We start from the raw sequence: 13,360 nt of genomic DNA, 5'->3' as shown, positions 1-13,360 counted from the left end.
AAGCTTGTTAGTCACGTGACCCAGGGGCCTTAAAACTTAGTTTTCTTATCTGTAAAAGAGTGAGTCAGACTAATTTATCTCGCAGGTCCCTTCTACATCTAATTTTTAAGATGTTATTTTACTTCATCTTTTTGATGATTTTTTTTTGAAGACTGGTTGCAAGCTCTCAGTATTTATTAACTGGTTGGTTCTTGCAAAGTGGTTTGCAAACATGTACCATGCATCTGTTCTGGTAGTATAGTACAAAAGAAACTGTTTCCTCAGTGTTTTACTTCTACTTCATTAGAAATTTGTGGGTAGCATTTGTTAAATACTTACATGTGTTTGGGTAAAAACTGTAGGTTACTCCATTCCTTTAGAACCAGCAACATGAATCCTACAAATAGGTAGCTGGAAAAATGGTGAAAGTGTTGAGAAAGCAAGTGGCTGTTACACCCTGGAAAACCTTTTTTTTCTTTTTTCCTCTAGCATATGATACTGTCTTAACCCTTAGACAGGATTTTGATAGAAACTGAATAGATTAAAAAATATTTACTCTTACTAAACTATTAACAGTGCAAACAGTGGCAAATCAGCTCCTGTTGGCATTAATAGCCAAGTGCAGTATTCTACCAAATGTTCTGAAATGCACTTTCAGTTTTTGTAAAAATTCTTGCTAACTTCCTGACTTTAAAATTTAACTTGATTTTCTTGCCCTTGCCTTAACTTGGCCCACTTGTTACCTTTTTTATCATTTGTTTCTGATTAAGCTAGATCTTTAATATAACTTAATTTCAGTCATATTAGGCTGTCCTTTAAGTTCAGGCCTGTGCTGTTCAAGTACTTGATCATTTCCATGGAATCTGCATATTGTGTGAAGAGTTGGTTGTGGCCCCTTAATTTTAGGGTGTTCTTGAATGGATCTGGCATTTTATGGGCAAATAGCATTTCTCCTTAAAAGATTTCTTTGGTTACTTTAAGAGAAGTGCGTAATGAAGGAGTGGACACAACAAGTGAAGTTACTCACTCATGGCTGTGCTGCCGAGTCAAGGAAGAGACTGGTCCAGCTTGGAAGCAGTTCTCTGAGACCGTGACTGGAATCCGGGGTCTTTGGCATCTATCTTTGGGACTTTTTGTGGAATCCTCAAACTTAAAGAACTAGGTTGGCACAGAGTAAGGAATTAAGTAGGAATTGTCAGTTATATGGATTTGCTTTTATTTTTGAGCCTATCCAAAAGAGGTGGGGAAAGAGTCATTAAATAGTAAGAGAGTCAGAAGATTTCTTCCAGTGCTGAAATAATCAGAATCATACTAAGATCCTTGCCAACAATCAGTCAGTCAAACACTGTAGATGTGATTGGTTCCTCTTAGCATTATATGCATGCTGTCTTCCCTGAGAGAATACTCTTTGAAAGTAGGAACTGTTTTGATTTCTGCCTTTGTTTCTCTGCTGCCTTGCACAGTACCTCCCAGCATGATAAGATTCTTATCAATAAAGGCCTGTTTGGTTTTTTTCCCTGTAAGACTCATATTGAGGCCTCTTATGAGAATGATCCTTTAGCATAGTTTCCTAAACTAATTTGGGCATAGAACATTTTGGGGTTTGAAATGAGTACTTCTGGTCATTTTAAATGTTTATTGGTTTCGAGCTGGATGGATGACAAAAAAGAAAATTGACCTACAAGTAGTCATTCATTATACATTTGTTGAAATTCTAATACTTTCATGCTAGGCACTGTTTGAAAGCAAGGTAAATGGAAGAGAGGGAAGTAAGGAAGAAAAGGGCTCTTCCAGGGACTTTGTCTTATTGGAGAAATAAAGACTCAAGTGAGTGTTTGTGACACGTTATGAGAGGGACTTGGGAGACTTGGCAGAGAAAATAGAGACCATACGTAGTGTATTGTAAATAGGTGTGTATAGAGTTGTGAAAACCTGACATGACAATTCATAGTTACAAAATGGTAAAACATAAAATTATTATTCTTACAAAGTAATTTTCCATAGGGTTACTTCAAATTCTGAATTCCCTTGGTGCATAGAAAATGTGATCTCTTATAAAAGTTAGAAACAGTCTTAGGGTATCCTAAAAGTCTTAAATTTCTGGGATACCAATAATTTAAAATGAAAGATAAAGTAAGATTTCCTTGTATAATTTCTTCCTTTATTTTGGACATAAATTTTTTTGTGCAAGATGTAATGTAGTCTGAATGGCTTTGGGAGAAGTTTTTATTCTCTGAGAGTTGGCTTAGGGTACTGGAAAATTTAGGGTTTTAATTAAGTACTTGAAGTGTGTTAGATTTTCCAGGACCAAGTTTTCAGGATAGCCTGTTTTCTAGGTCAGCTATTGAAATGTTCATTGTGGATTTGATAGTAATGTGGGTATTCTTGTCTCCATCTGGTGTCTGAAGCCTTTGTGTTATTATTTTTTTCTTCTAGTTTGAGATGAAATGCTAGGAGTGAAAAAGTTTGAACAGATGCCTGAATTGTACATATATAGATCCTTAGAGTACACGTTGCCTTTTAAATAATGTGGTGATCAGACTACTGGGTAGTATTTTAAAATCATGGTAATTTGTTAGTGGAAATAAAAGAAAATCAGGTAGTTTATTTTAGAAAAGAGGATTATCAATTTTGCTGCTGAATCCAGAAGCTAATAGGATATAAATGGTGAAGAAAAACAAAATAAGCCTGCTAATTGGACACAGCCTCAAGTCTCTCCCCATTCCCATCCATATTACAGTGAGGCAGCTAGTTATCATTTGTTAAACCTCTACTCTGTGCCTGTCACCATACTAAGTTTGGGAGCTACAAGGAAAGGGGGAAAAATAAATAGTCCATTTAACATTTACTTAAGAAGCTCACAGTCACTTAACACTCCATATCTTATCGTTATGCTTTTACATTGGCTAAACCCATACTTGGAATGCATTTCCACCACTCTCCTACTTAGAGTCATTCCATGCACTTATTTTCTATTTACCTAATTATGTACATGCTGTTTTCCCTGACAGAATATAAGTTACTTGTGGTGTTAAAATTGTTTTACCTAGCACATAGTAGGAATGTAATGAATTTTTTGTTGATTGACTTCCACTAATGATTTCCTCATTGTGGAGTTGAGATTTACATTGGTGGAAGGAGTAACGACACTGATAGAACAATTTTTTAAATATTGAAGAAATATTTTCTAGTAGTATTCTACTATAAGCAGCTTAGTTGGGTGCAGTCATTGCACAAGACAGCTCCATTTTGTTCATTTGGAAAACCTTATTATGGCATTTTTGATCAAATGACACTTACATTTTTGGTGAAATTTAAGACCTTCCCTTGTTGAATGTTTGTCCCTAGCTATTGTTGTCATTTTTGCAGCCAGTGGGTAGAACACTAACGGCCCCCCAGAGTAAGGTATACTCCAGTCTAAAGGAAAGGTTAGAAAGTACTAAGACTGAAACTAATTAATCCATGTTAATCCATGTACCCTGTGATGGGATAAGCTTCCTATGGGTAAGTTTACTTAAAGAGTAAACTCTTTTCTTGTGTAATTTAGGGTTGGGTTAAGTTCTTTCCTTTTTTCCTCCTGTCCTCAGAAAACAAGTTTAAATATCAGTGAAAAATATTCCTTAAGTTTGGAAATTGATATGGCAGCATGTTGAACAGAAAAAGAGTAATATCTTGAACAAACACATTCAAAAGTGATTTTGCTTGGATTCTAGAAATGGATGTATTAAACAGTAAGAATTTGTCAGTGTTTTTGCAGTATTTTAGGAGGAAGAAGGAGGAATACTTTGACTAACAGACTTGAAACAGATATTTTGGTTAATGAGACAAGTTGAGTTTTCATTGTAGATGAATAAATCATCTTTGAAAAATAAAATAAGTTATAGAATTTGGGAGATCAGGACTTCTGGTATTGAATTCAGTATTTTCTGATATTGAAGTTGGGATTAGCAATCTAGTTACAGGCAAGTGTTATTGTTCATTTGTATCAGTCATGTCCAACTTTTTGTGACCCCATGTCAAGTTTTCTTGGCAAAAATACTGGAACGGTTTGCCATTTCTTTCTCTAGCTCATTTTACAGATGAGGAAACCGAGGCAAACAAGGTTGAATGACTTGCCCAGGGTCACACAGCCAATAAATGTTTGAGGTTGGATTTGAACTCTAGTCTTCGTGACTCCAGGCCAGGTGCATTATTCATTTATATCATCTAGCTTCCCTAGTTATAGGCAATAACATCTTCCCAAAAGATCAGGATTTTCCACAGGATTTTAGTTACTGTGAAATTGAATAGACAGTCCCCACCTTAAAGATACTTGCCACGCAACTTGAGTTCAGTCTAAATTGAAGGCAAATTTCAGTAATTTAAAAAGGAGATATGTGAATGTTACATTCATATAAGATAGCAAGAATCCATTTTTATAGAAATTAATGCTTCCTCTTTCTTTGTAGTTTTAAAAATCATCAAATTGAGTTCCCATTCTCTTAATCTTAGAAGAAGATACATTAAAGTTAGGTAGAGAGCTCAGGGATTTTTATTGCTGGTAAAAGCTGTTTAAACCCATAAGATATATAAGAAATGGTTATATATGTCTTTCTAGCTAACCTTGAAATTATATTAAGACTATCATGGTTTACTATTTACATTTAAATGAATAAAAATATGCACTAATATTTTACATGTGGGCATTCCATTACTCATGAAAGTGATGGAACTGCCCTCCTTCACTGCCCTCCACTGCCTCTGCCTTCTTCCAGTGCCTTCATCCCAAACAACTATTTTAATATCTGCTCTGCTTCTGAGTTTTCTTTTGTATGAAGGGATATTTGTCTGTTACTAATATCAGAAGGTAGAAGAAATCTTTACCATTGGAAAAAAAATTTTTTAGATTCTGTATCTCAACCTAGTTGCTACTGAAGCATCTTTAGACTTAATTTTTCAGTTATAATTTATACAAAAGCAAAAAAGATTTTAACACACTATTATTGTATAGAGGTTTTGTGGTTATCATACCTACACAGATTTCATAGTGCATATCTTTCATTTTAGCTAGAGCCTTCTATTTATTGGGTTTTTAGTTTAATTTTTGACTACTTGAGTTTTAGAATAAAGAGGTTTTTGGGTGGGGTGTTTTTTTTTTTATTTTTCCCCCCTTTCAATTATGATTGAAAACTTTCCAGTCAGTTAGTATACAATTATTAGACGCCTGTTATGTGCCAGTCTCTGTACTAGGGATAAAAAAAAGAAACAAAACAGAGTCCCTGCCCTCAGAGAACTTACAGTCTAATGAGGGGAAGCAAGAAGCAAACAAATATGTACTGCATACAGGATAGATAGGAAATGATTTTTAAAATAAAACAAATTTTAAGAATTTTTTTCATAATTTCCATTTTCTTTCATTTTGACCAGCCTTTCCTATTTTCTTTCTTCTTACTTAGAATAAGTAACAGACCTTAGATCCTTTAGGTCTTTGGCCTTAAGAATAATACATGCATTCACACATATAAGTTTATAAAATGAGGGTGTTAGAGAGTGTAATCTTCCAAGTATTTATACTCAAATGATAAAGCTTTGAAAATGAATACAGTATATATTCGACTCTGACGTTTTCCTTCTTGATGATATTATTTTCTTAACAGGGAGGTTTTGCCAAGAATTTTGTTTCTTAGAATTTTGTTGTATCTAAAATTTCCCCTGGTTTTGTGATTTTCAAATTGTTTTTAATACGATTTGGTTTCACAGATATTTCCCAATGAAAACTCAAACAAAACCCCCAATAAAGTACATTCTCTGGAAATAGTTTATCGTTTACCAAAAAAGAGAGACGTATTTATTAACTGGATGATTATGTTTGATCAGAAATTTTTTGTTTCTTAATGTTGACTTTGTTTGGGTAGTCTCTCTTATTTTGGTTCTACTTTCCTCGCTGCCACTTCATACAGTTCTTCTCATGTTTCTTTGAATTTTTCAGTTATAATTTCTTTTGGCATAATACTATTCTGTTACATTCATATACCGCAGCTTGTTTAGCCATTCCCCATTTGTTGGGGATGTATTTTGTTCCTAGCCTTTTCTGATCTCAAAAAATACTACTATAAACATTTTTTTACATACCGGCCTATTTTTTTTTTTACTGGAAAGTGAATTAACAAGCACCAGGAAAGCAGTATACACAAATGACAGCAGCATGGTAAATAAGATCAACAACAACAACAAAAAACAACTGTGAGATTATAGTGACTGAACTGAACTTGTCCCCGAGAAGAGATTAAAAAATGCACCTCCCTTCCTTCCATCCCGAAGTAGGGCAATGTGGATGGACGTTGCTTATATTGTCAGGTTTGGTTAATGTGTTGGTTTTCCTATGCTGATTTTTTTCTCCCTTACGCCAGATAACTCTTTGAGTAGGAAAGGGGGGAGGAATACATTCAGAAATGAAGATACTATAACAATAAATATGAATAAAAAATTTTAAATGAAAAAAATTGCAGTTTGGTTCATTCTTTCCATAAAAAGAATATTTCAGCCTTTTCACAGTTGATGGTCCATGTAAGTCATAATTTTAAAAAATTGATTAAAATTAATTGCAATGGTGCAGTATGATCGTCACAATTCATTAGTTCTGATTTCTAATAGAGTGTTGCTTCTGCAGATTTGTAAGCTGTAATGTCAGGTTAAATTAATTGTCTTTTCATATTTCTTTTGTATGTAAACTCATTTGATCTTTTAACAGACTCCTCCTTCCTTCAGCTTTATATGGCTACTTAATTTTAGAAGCTATTTATTTGGTATACTTTTAGTTCTGTTACTGTGTTCATTTAAATACTCACAACTTCCTAAGTCAAGCAAGATAATAAGGTGGATGAGAACATATCTATAATGAATGGAATTTTATTTTTGCTTTGGCAGTTCCTCTTGTAGAAAACCCAGCAAAATCAACTTAGGATCATCCTTTTTATATTTCCGGTTAATTACTGAGTTCTCTTGCTTCTTGAAATATCTCTGAATTCAATACTTTTCTTATCTATTCCCACTGTCCTCACCCTAGGAAAAGAGTGTTCTGTTGCCTGCGCATCCATGCAGTGCCCTCCCTGTCTGAGATTTTTTTATCTAATTAGCTAGCTCACATGTCTTAGTAAGCCAGTAAATCTTAACCACCTGCCTTTTACTACAATTAATTCACTGCCACCAGTTATTATGCTAGCTGTATCGGATGCATTAAATAAATGCAAAAGTGTATGTGACTTGCACACATAAAAGTTTCTTCCAAAAGCAGAAGTTAACATTCTCTGGCACAATGTAATGCAGCCATGAATGAGGAACCCTGGGATTCAGTCCTAGCTTTGCCACATAGACTCATTTTTCTGAGCCTTACTTCTCTCATGTGGGAAGATCAGGAGTTGCAGTAAGAGATCTCAAGGTCAGTTCTAATACTTATGATTCTGCTTCAGGTTATTTTCATATCTCTTTCCAACAGTTGCTTTTTCTTCTGAGGTAGTCTTTGTTCCTCTGTTCTCTTTCCCAACTCTAATCCATCTTGTACATCTCTACTGAATTCTTTTAATAACATGCGTTTAATTGAATTATCTCCTACTCAAAACAAAATAAAATTCAGACTTTGTAAAGCTGACTTTTCGTGAACCTCTACAATTTGGCCACATCTACTATTGTTGCCTTTCAATCTCCATTCCTTCCCTAGCACTCTCCCTGCTCTAGCCATAAGCACTGTGGTCACTTGCCATCCTCATCACAAGAAGGTTTTTTGAGAACCTCATACCCCCTTTAACATATTCTTCAACTTACTGTTAGAGGAGAAAAGAGGAAACTCATTGCATTCATAATGGTCAAAGGGATAAGGGCACTCAAGGAGAAGCAAGCCATTAGAAATTTTGCTGACTGGTAACCCAAAACTATTCAGTTTAGGGAATTAAGAAGCTAGTATAGTAATAGGTGATGTGAGTCTAAAATTTGCAAAATGATTGGTTTTCCCTTAAAGAAAATTTTAAAAGTCAGTTTAAATTTCTAAAGTATAACATTAAAAATGATAAAAGGGGGGAACCCTTACTTTCAGTCTTTGAAGATTTGTGGAGGGGGAAATGAATGGGCCACCAATAGTACTGAACTTTTCTAACTTATACTTTCCTCTTCTGAAAAATTCTTCTGTTTCTTTAATGGTGAACCTATTTGTACTATAGTAAGAGAATTTAATTTAGTTAATGGTGATTTTTTTTTAAGAATCAACTTTGGTTGATATATTTAATAATCTTAGCTATGGTTGACATAGATTTAAGAATCTCAATTATTGTTTAAAGGTTCTTTTTCCTCAGTTTTATCTCCAGTAGATTTTTTGACCTTATAAAGTTAAACTAATATTTGTTTAGAATGAAGCCATGTTCATCAGAGGTGCATTTGCCATTTCTGTGAGCTGGAAATAAGCCAGTTCTATATGCCGTGGTGAAAAATTTTAACGTACAAGGTATCAAAATAGTTCATTTAGGTCTGTAAATCTGATTTTATAGCTCTATCTGGATGTGTACTAATAGATAGATGGAAAGGGATATTCATTGCAAAGAATGTTCTAAAGTTATTGAAGTGCAAAAAAAAATTGTTCTGTAATGCTTCTATTAAAATGGCTAATATCCCTTTCTCATTAAGCTTTCATTCCTGTTTCTTTAAATCTCTTTTTCTGAAATGGTCATTAAAAGTTTAGGGAATGGATGAGACTACATTTAGTATCTTTGATGTTTTCCTATGGTTCTGGATAACCTGTTGTAGAATGTTTTGAGGAGACTTTCTCCCAAAATTCCATCAGTTAAAATTCCCCCTATTAGTCTATAGATTCAAAGCAATAAATGTTATGTTACTTGAAGAGTGGCTAAGTGGTCCTCTCCTTTTGCATGAAGAGATTTATAAATTTAGCTCATTAGCATTTTAGACCTTGAAGTTATAATACTTAAAACTGTCAAATTTTGATACCTTCTCAGTTGGGAAAAAAGGAAAGAACTAAGCACTTATTATATATGAGGTACCATGCTAACTGCATTACGGTTATTCCATTTGATCCTCCCACCAATCCCAACCCTTTGATGTAGGTACTATGAAGTATGTACTAGAATTATTCCTGTTTTGCAACTGAGGAAACTGAGGCAGAGGTTAAGTGACTTGCTCAAGGTTACCCTTGTGTGCCTAGTCTGGAATAAACTCAGGTCTCCCTGCTCTCCAATTCTAGTGCTTCCTCTGCTGTACCACCTAGCTGCCTCAGCTTGTGGGAAAGCAGGTATTGAGTGTTTAACTATAGGAGGAGGAGCCAAAGACATTTTGGGAGGCATAAAAATAGGTTATTTCTGTTTTTATATATAAGAAAATGTTATATTAGTCAAAGCAAATAATCCTCTATTACCCCGCCTCCTAACCCAATATATTTAGCTCTGTATATGGCAGATCTATTTGTGCTAGGGATAATATCTAAGAGTTTTGAATCTTCATTTCAGTCAATTAGTACTTGACTATCAAGGTGGATGTCACTGAGATGTTATGGGTGACTTACTTTGCTTTACTGGCTTAAATTTAGGGGCAGAAAATCCTAACATATGAATTAGAGGTGTAGCTAGCTGTTTTGACACCAAAGCAACAAAAATCATGACATAAAATCAGTTTTTAAAGAAATGCATTTGTTAGGGGAAGAGGAAACATAAGGACACAAAGTTCTTTTTGGAAGAGGAGACAAAACCTATGAGAATGCTATTATGCCATACTCTTTGAATAATTGCCAACTTCCTAACTTTAGGACTAAGTTGTAGGTTACCTAGCCCGAACCTACCTTTCTTTGCCACTACTCCTGTTCCCTTATACCCATCTACATCAGGCCCATTCCTTCCTGACATATCTGACTTTACTTTATCCTAATATTGTACCCCCTGAAATACACTTTCTGAACTTAACACGTTTCCCTTTGTAGTAGACATGTGCTGTCTCCTGAGAAAATACTTCATGTTTTAAAAAACATTCTTTTTGGATGTATATGCTGTTGCCTCCAGGGGAATGTATACCTCATGAGGGAAGAAATGTTCTCATTTTGGTCTTTGTATCTCTAGTACCCAGCATAATGTTTGGCATGTGGTAAGTGTTTCATAAATCTTTATTGAATTGAATTACCAGTGTTATTTCATGATTTACAGACACATGACATCACTAGAATAGCATTCTTATTAAAAAGATGGACTTCTGTTCTAGGTGAAAGCTAAAGGTCATCAAAAGAAGTTGCAATTTTCTAAAAGCAACTCTTTCCTTGTTCAATTTTGAGCCCAGCTTGCCGGTTTGTAGCATCTGTTGAAGATTTATTTACTGATGAGCATCATATTATATCACGTCATGTCTTGTCATGTTATATATCATACGATCATGTCATATATCGTATAATATTAAATATTATGTATGAAAGTGTGTATATAAATACATGTACATATTTGTGACTTGTATGTATATATGCTTATATACATGGGCATCTGTATCTATAGCTCTTATTTCTGTCCATATCTCTACCTAACTTCATAGCATATCTTGAACAATGATCATTCTTTATTCACTTGGTTTTTCCTGTTTAGTCAACTCCAGTGGTTTTCTCTTGCCTCCAGGATCAAATATAAAATGTTTTTTTTGGTTTGTAAAGCATTCCAAAACCTGGCCTTTCCTTACTTTTCAGGCTTTTTTTTTCTTTTCAAGTTTTCTTATACCTTACATCTCTGCCATGTATTCTGTAATCTAGTGACACTGGCCTCCTTGCCATTCCATGACTCCCAGGTGTTTTTGTTGACTATACCCCATTGCCTAGGACTCTCCTTCCATGTCTCCTCTTCCTGGCTTCTTTCAGTCTCAGCTAAAGTCTCACTTTCTATAAGAAACCTTTCCTGAACTGTCTTAAAGCTAATGCCTTCCCTCTGTTTTTTGTTTCCATTTCATCTTGTATATAGCCTGAAGTTAGAGAGTTGTTTGTGTTTTGTCTTCTTGAGACTATGAGCCCTTTAAGAGCAGGGATTGTGTTCTTTCATTTACTTGTCTCACTAGTGCTTAATACAGTGACCTGCACGTAGTTGGTCCTTAATAAATGCTAGTTGGCTGACTGAATAGTTAGGTCATAAGTAGAATGATTATGGTACAGGGATTAATAGTCAACCACATAGTACAGGTGGTGCAGTGGATAGAGTACTGGGCTTAGAGTCAGAAAGACTCATTTCTTTAGGTTCAAATCTGGCCTCAGATACTTACTAGCACTGTGACCCTGGACAGGTCTCTTAACCCTATTTACCTCAGTTTCATTATCTGTAAAATAAACTGGAGGAGGAAATGGCAAAACATTCCAGTATTGCTGCCAAGAAAACCCTACATGGGGTCACAAAGAGTCAGATCATCTCAACAGTAACAGACGGTTATGTTCGGAAGTATTGACTGAACCACAGCCATAACACAGTGGATAATGTGGGACTTGGAGTAAGGAAGACCTGTGTTTGAATGTCTGCCTCAGACACCAGTCGTGTGACCCTGGACAAATCACTTATATCTTCTATGTTTTAATTTCCTCATGTTTTTTTAAAAAGGGGTTAATAATAGTACCTACTTCCCAGGGTGGGTGGTGAAGAGGTATTAAAACATTTGTTGAGTTAATATATATATATATATACATATATATATATATATATATATATATATATATATATATATATAGCACTTTGCAAACCTTATAGCCCTATATCAATGCTGTTATTTTTGCTGTTATTAATATTGTTATGGCTCTTGGCAATGCTGATGAAATCAGTATATTGATATAATAATAATAGCTAACATTTAGATAGCACCTCCTATGTGCCAGGCACTGCACAAATACCGTCAAATTTGATCCTCATAGCAATCCTGGGAGGTGGTGCCCAGAATCATATGACAACTTATTGGCAGGATTGGGACCAGAATTTTTCTACTGTGCCATGCTGCCTTTCAAGGAACAAATTTTATTAGCTGCTATATTCAACTGTTTGTAGGATTTGAAGATGGAAATTTTCTAAAGGACTTAAACTTTTCGCTTGGATTTCAATGAAGGTATAAATACTGGCAACAAATTACTGTATGTCTCAATTCATAGGACTCTTATATTATGTACTTCCTATTCATACCATCTTCTCTTTTATAAGATTCATACAATAATTCTAGTAAGACTTCATAACTTCTCTTGGAAATATGAGTGATAGTTCTGTCATGTAATATTAAACATGGATACTTTTCCTTAACCCTCAATGTCAGCATTGAAAGCAAACATGAAGTCACAATCCTAGGAGGACTCAATGAATTTGTAGTGAAGTTTTATGGACCACAAGGAAGTAAGTATATGTCTTTTCTCAATGTAATCCTGCTTATACTAATTGACTTTCAGAAAAAGCAAAAGCAACATGCAAAGAGAATATTGGACAGATGGCACCTATGATAATTGGAAACCAATTTAATCTGAACTACAGGGCCATTGTGGAATCTTATGCCCTGTTTATATGCTCTCTTTCTCCATGACAATAGATTATTTATAAATTCAGGGTTTTCATTCTATAATAGATTATTGGTGAATTCAGGTTTTATTATAGCTGCATCCTCTTTGTGTGTGGTGGGAGGTATATGACCATGTCCTGCTAATGAGTGGTTTTTTTTTAACTAAAGTCTTTCAGTAATTCTTACAGAATAAGTGAATCTCTAAAACAATGAAATCTGTCTCTTGCAGACTTTCTTGTCATATGTCTTTTAATTTAAAAATTACTTTGAAAGTAAATTAAATATTAATACAAAAATCGATTTCTTATTCCTATAGAAACTAGTTTATTGATCAGTAAAGCATTTATGAAGTATTTGGATATCAGGCATTGTGCAAGGCACCGAGGACAAAAAAAATCAAAAGATTGTCTCTTTCCCCAAAGGAGCTTACATTCTATTAAGGAGAGACAACATATTCACAATAAATAAAGAGTGGTTTTGGTGTGGGGGAACGCTAGTAAGTGGGAAAATCAGGAAAGGTATTTTGAAGGAGGTGGCATTTAAACAGCCTAGAAGGGAGCTAGGGGTTTCAAAAAAATATAATTGAGTAGAGTGAACATTGCAGATATGTGGGACAGACAGCCCATGTAAAGGCATGGAGGTAGAAGGTGGAATATTATGTATGAGAGAATAACAGGTAGACAAGGTTGAGCATAGAATATCTGATATCTTGGAGATAAATTGTGAAAGGCCTTATATATCAGTGGAATTTATATTTTGTCATAGATTCTGTGGGGTAAGCTCCTTGAGTAAGGGAGTTACTTCATTATAGGAATATTAGTTTGATAGCTGTGTGGAAGATCACTTGGAGAAGGGA

At 34.7% G+C, this 13,360-nt stretch overlaps 1 protein-coding gene across 2 annotated transcripts in view; it reads left to right on the top strand.

The window, feature by feature from the left end:
- Positions 1 to 13,360, top strand: part of UBE2H (ubiquitin conjugating enzyme E2 H) — a 157,391-nt gene that overhangs the window by 80,243 nt on the left and 63,788 nt on the right. For both annotated transcript variants that reach the window (XM_069087208.1, XM_069087207.1), the window contains exon 2: positions 12,268 to 12,344. In XM_069087208.1, coding sequence (XP_068943309.1) covers positions 12,268 to 12,344 — 77 coding nt within the window. The remainder of the gene's footprint in view (positions 1 to 12,267; positions 12,345 to 13,360) is intronic.

The sequence above is a fragment of the Petaurus breviceps genome, unplaced genomic scaffold (genome assembly GCF_028583685.1).
Source record: "Petaurus breviceps papuanus isolate PSGF00001 unplaced genomic scaffold, PetGlider_PUasm1.0 181, whole genome shotgun sequence".
Lineage (NCBI taxonomy): Eukaryota > Metazoa > Chordata > Mammalia > Diprotodontia > Petauridae > Petaurus > Petaurus breviceps.
The sequence above is the reverse complement of the archived record's forward strand: the minus strand, read 5'-3'. Positions and strand labels throughout refer to the sequence as shown.